At 38.4% G+C, this 6,139-nt stretch overlaps 1 protein-coding gene across 1 annotated transcript; it reads right to left on the minus strand.

The window, feature by feature from the left end:
• Nucleotides 1-4,787: 4,787 nt before the first annotated feature.
• Nucleotides 4,788-5,615, minus strand: LOC102664559 (uncharacterized). The gene has a single exon (XM_006579171.1). The coding sequence runs from the start codon at nt 5,613-5,615 to the stop codon at nt 4,788-4,790; it is 828 nt and encodes a 275-aa protein (XP_006579234.1).
• Nucleotides 5,616-6,139: the final 524 nt, after the last annotated feature.

Raw genomic sequence — 6,139 nt, forward strand, 5'->3', positions numbered from 1 at the left:
TGAATTTAACCCTGTCTAATACTAGTTCCCTGAGTTCGATACTCGGATTCATCCGTTTTAATTTTAAATACTTGACGACGTTGCACTTAGCCCCACCTTCGCGCTTAGCATGAGTAAGTAGATTTGAGCTTAGCGTCAGTCATACGCTGAGCCTGGCTGAAGACAACTGCTGCGCTTAGCGCACTGATCTCGTGCTTAGTGTGCGACCTTGATATTGATGCCCTGCCAAATTATTCTATCGCGCTTAGGGTGGATGCGCGCTTAGCCCACTAATGAGCTAAGCTCAGTTGTTACTTTTAGCACTTCATGACTTAGCCTTTTTTTCACCTGAAATTGCACAATTTCATCATTAAATTCAACAGAAATATTCTAGAGACAACTTTAACCATAAAACAAGATTTATCTACAAAATAACCATAAATTGGGGAAACTATACAAGTTTTGGAAAATGTTTTCTATACAAAAGTTAGTCATATAAGACGACTAACAAACTCCCCCAAATTTACAGTTTTGTTTGTCCTCAAGTAAAGAAAGAACCGTCCACTTGTCCTCAAGTGACAAACTACAGTGATCACTCAAAATGGTGTTTGCTTCACAAAGAAATTCAACCATATGAACTGAATATCATGGACTGCTTCAATCAATTGATTTTCTCAAACATGCAGCTTTTCAAAGATAGGAACATACACATTAGAGTCACAACTGAAATAAGCTAGTAAGGATGACAGAAATCAAGGAAGGATCATCAACCACAACCTCATAGCCATTGTTTCACTCAAGCTCAAGTTTTTAGGCTCATTCCATCATAAACAACTAACACAAGTCCCAACCTTTGCATTTCATCTCATGTCACAAAGCAATGAACATACAAAATGAATCCGAAGGACTTTCTAGGCTTGTAATGGGGTTAGGCTTCCAACAATTCATGGTTTTTCTAGGATTCAAAAGCTTAGGTTCTAGGAGAGCATTCATCCATGGATAAACCTTCACTTTTTCATTCATTCACATCCCATACTTGCCTTTTATTTAGGCACTTAGCTTCATTTCATTATTTTGCAGCATACACACTTATTAATTTCATTTTTACTTACAGTTTTTTTTAACATCATATATACAAAGACATTATGTGTATATACAAAAATAGTGTGTGTATGCTATTTACTTTGACCATTTCAATTCTTACCCAGTGCCTCCCCCAAATTTGGAACAAATTTACCTTGATAATTACTCCCCTAAATTTAGGACAAATTTGCTTTGAACCATGCACTACTAAAAAAAAGCTTTCTACATCACCCAATTAACATCGGTTATAGCTAAAACCGATGTTAACGAAAGCGCGGTGGCATTTTTGTAATTAAATGGAGTTACTTAACATCGGTTTTAGCAAAACCGATGTTAAATACTTCATGTTAACATCGATTATTTAAAAAACCGATGTTAACATGATGTTAAGATGAATATGGTAACATCGGTTTGGGCAAAACCGATGTTAACTTCATAGAGTTAACATCGGTTTTGAGGGAGCCGATGTTAAGGAGTTGATTTTAACATCGGTTTGTTAAAAAACCGATGTAATGTATTTGATGTTAACATCGATTTTTACAAAACCGATGTTAAGTATATTTAGTTAACATCAGTTATCCATAAAAAACCGATGTTATTGTGTTTATAAGTTTAAAAAAATAGAGATTTCAGAAGCCGCGCGCGTTTGAAAACCTTGTCCTACCTCTTCTCTTTGTCATCCTCCTGCCTGAAATTGCTGTTCTCTTTCTCCTCCCGCCCGAAATTTGCCGGAAACCACTCCGTCGACACCTACAGAACCCCCTACACTGCCAGAAAACCCACATTGTCGTCGCTGGAACCCACAGAACCCCCTACGCTGCCGGAAAACCCATATTGTCGTCGCTCGAACCCCACAGAACCCACATTGTCCTGGGTCGAAGAAAACCCTAGATACAGAGTTGCTACTAGGGTGCTGAAACAGTCGTCGGTGCTCAAAGGTCAAAGCTTTCTCTGCGAGGTACGTAGGTCAAATTCGTGTATGCTAAGTTTTGTTGTGAGTGGTTTGACCCGAATTGGGAGAGCATCGGATAACATTTTGTTTGCGATTGTACAGGCTCCGCTAACGTGCGTGTGTTGCTGGGTTCTCTTCATCAAGGTAACACTAACTTCTATACTTCATTTGACCTATTTTATTTTTTCTGGGTAGTAATAAGTAATGTTGCATGATTTTTAGTAAGGTGTTATTCTGTTTGCACTATAACAGAGAATCAACCATGATTTCTGTAGATGGATCCACAGGGTTTTTGAAATTGCCTGCAATTGCTTTAACATTTTACTGTCCAACAGAGTGGGCTTCACTATTGTTGTTTTAACATATTTTTTGTTTCTTGAGCAAGTAATGCTTAAGTATAGATAATGTTTTTACCCAAGTGGATTTAAGGAACTGGGTTGCTTGCTCTATTTTCTATTTTATTCGCTTAATTGTTGAGTGCTTCCAGACTGTTTATAAACTATTCCCTTGCCTCGTATTGGCAGTTTCTAAAAGTTCTCATATCCTGTTATTGCAAATTATGCTTGTAACTGTTTTAAATAGTTAACTGTTGATATTAAAATAGGTTATTGCATTTAGTTATGTTATGATGTGGGATTAAAATAGGTAACTGTTGATAACTGTTTTGGACTATAAAAATAGGTAACTGTTGATATTAAAAACAGTTACCTATTCAAAGTAACTGGGTTCGTCAGTTCTCATATTCTTGTATTGCATTTAGTTATTATGCTTGTAACTGTTTTACAATAACATATCCTGAAGTGAACTGCTTATCTGAAAATGATGAAGGGTTTCAGCCTTTATATTAGGAGAACATATCTTTTGTTCTAAATGTAACACCCATTACATGATAAAACCCTGACTAATATTGCTTGCCCATTGATTAAGATGAGTTGAGAAATGTTTCTCAAAATGTCTTAGCCAAGTCCAAGTCCAAAAAATAGCTTCATCAAACAATCTGTTAGCATCAAATTCTGCATTTGAAAACAGAACTCTGTTTCTGGTTTTCCAAATAGCCCAAGTTACCGCCATCCACCAATATCGCCATCTGTTACTCCTTAATCCTGCTGCCTGGATAGATATATGCTGTAGAAAATTCTGTTTCGGCCCAAGAGGAAAGGCAGTCTGTAAGTTCAGCCACGACATCGATTCCCACCAAATTGGTTGGATAAAGACGCAGTGGAAGAACAAGTGAGATGCCTCCTCTACAGCTTCTCTGCAGAAAGGACATCGCAGATCCTGCAATTGCACTTGCCTCCTATGTAGATTCATCCTTGTTGGTAGTCTGTCTTCTATTAGCCTCCAAGCAAAAACAGAAATTTTGCTAGGAATTTTAATCCTCTATAGTTCCTTACACCAGTCCTGATGCTGACCCCCTTTAGAAGCTTCCAAAATCAGATTGTATGCACTACGGGTGGAATATTTCCTTGTTTGATCACCTAACCATTCCCATTCATCCGATCCTTGCTGTTGAATGTGTATACCTTCAATATCCTTTAAAAAATTGACTGCTGACTCAATTTCATTTTCAAACAGCGATCTTCTCCATAGAAATTGCCATTCCCAGCCTGACTGCATGTGCTGTCCCATGTGTCTGATGATTTGGTTTTGCTGTGTAGATATTTGGTACAATCTAGGATACCTCTCAGCTAGAGGTTGCTGCTGCTGATTCCATTTATCTTCCCAAAGCCTGACCTTATCACCTCCTACAATTTTCCACCTCATGTTGTTGTGAACTATGTCTCCATGCTGTGCTGAATTAATAGTTTGTTTTAAATCTTTCCACCATATAGATTGATGCCCTTCCCTTCCTTCTTCATACAAGCTCCTCCAGCCCCCATACTTTGACTCCAACACCCTAGACCAGATTTCTCCCTTCTCTTGCATATAATTCCATTTCCATTTGGCTAGCAAAGCAAGATTAAAGCTATCAATATCTTTAATCCCTAACCCACCTTTGTCCTTTGGCATACAAACTTGGTCCCATTTAATCCATGCTATTTTTTTTGCTCTAGTCCTCCACCCCACAAAAATCTGCACTGTATCCTTTTGAGCCTTTCCTCCACTGGTTTTGGGATCCTTCAATGAAAGCAAATTGAGTTTCCTCAATTATTGCTGGCAGCACTCTTCTAATTCTGTTTGCAAGCACCTTGGCCACTATCTTGTACATGCACCCAATTAAGGATATGGGTCTATATTCTCCCAAATGTTGTGGGTTTGAAATCTTGGGAATGAGAGCTATAAAAGAAGCATTACAGCCTCGGGGAATAGCACCATTAGCATGGAACTCATGAATATATCGAAATATATCATGCTTCAAAGTATCCCAAAACTGCTTTATGAATCTGAAATTAATACCATCAGGACCTGGGCTCTTGTCATTGCCACAATCCCAGACAGCATTCTGAATTTCAGATTCCTGAAATGGTGCCACAAGCATGGAATTCTGTTGATGGTCTAAGGATTTGAAGCTGATGCCATCAATTTGAGGTCTCTGAAAATCTGCTTCATGAAATCTGTTGGAGAAGAAGGTTCTGATTTCTTCCTTCACCTTATTAGGTTCATCTGCCTAAACACCTTCAATGAGAAGTCCTTTGATGCTATTTCTATTTCTATTTGCATTCACCCTGACATGGAAAAATCTTGTGTTGCAGTCTCCTTCCTTTAGCCATCTTGTTCTTGATTTCTGCCTTAGTAATGTTTCATGGGCTTGGGCAGCCACCCACAAATCTTTCTACAGCTTCTTCCTTCTTGAAATTTCCAGATCAGTCATTTGTCTATGCAAGGTGTCCTCCTCTAGTTTATTAAGCTCTACTTCCAGTTGCTGAACTTTTTTAAAAGTATCCCCATATTCTTCCTTGTTCCATATCTTTAATCTGCCCTTCAACCTTTTGATTTTTTCTTTTAATACATAAGCTCCCCATCCTACAACTTGGACAGAATTCCAGCAATGATTGACTACATCTTTGAAAGACTTATCTGTTAGCCAGCAATTTAGAATCCTAAAAGGTTTAGGACCCCAATCCACATTATTAGCTTTAATAAGAATAGGGCAATGGTCTGAAAAATTTCTTGCTAAAGTGAACTGCACACTTTCTGGCCACGTGTCCCTCCATTCAGGGGATATTAATGCCCTGTCTAATCTGCTTTTAGATTCACCATTTGGCCTAAACCAAGTGTATTGTCTGCCCACATTAGGAACCTCCAATAACTCCATATCTTCAATCCATTCATTGAATTCTTGCATACTATTATCACCCACTAATCTGTCTGATTTTCCAATTCTTTCATTCGGGTTCCTTATGCAATTAAAATCCCCAAGCACACACCATAGTCTTACTTGAGAGGCTTGTTTCAGCTGTTTCACAGAATCCCACAATAGTCTATTGTTATTTATATCACAGGGAGAGTATACTGTCACAATGCAGATTTTCATGTCTTCTCTGTTGCAAACTCCTTCAAAGAGAATGAAACCATTTCCAGTGACCTTGTTTTGTAACTTGAAAACTAATTCAGTCCACATGCATAAGATGCCACCAGCTGAATTGATTGTAGGTTGCATCTCCCACTTAACTACATCACTACCTCATATAGCCTGGCATAATGTTCTATCAATGCTATCTTTCTTAGTCTCCTGCAGACATAGCATTTGAATATTTTCTTTGTTGATTAATCTCCTTATGGCAGCCCATTTTACTCCCTTCCCCAAACCTCTAACATTGTAAGAGGCTATATTCATGGGTCCCTATCATTATCTCCCAACCTCTCAGCTTCCAATCTATCTCTGGTTTCCATACTGCTTAATTTTTGTAGAATTTCCCTGTGGTGGACATCCTGATTGTTTCCAGCGGTCACTCCCAATTGTTGGATCATTTTCCACATTTTAAGAGCTTCCTGGGTCTGAATAGAGCCTGCACTTGTCTCCTGTTCTTGATCTGAGTTGATGTCTCCGCTTGTCTCCCTCTAGATTTCTGCCTTAATAAAGATTCATAAGCTATTGAGGCCTCCCACAATTCTTGTTGTAATTCTCTCTTAGCCTTTATCTCATCATCAGATAGGCTTCTATTAGATGCTAAATCCTCCACT

The sequence above is a fragment of the Glycine max genome, chromosome 4 (genome assembly GCF_000004515.6).
Source record: "Glycine max cultivar Williams 82 chromosome 4, Glycine_max_v4.0, whole genome shotgun sequence".
Taxonomy (NCBI): Eukaryota; Viridiplantae; Streptophyta; class Magnoliopsida; order Fabales; family Fabaceae; genus Glycine; species Glycine max.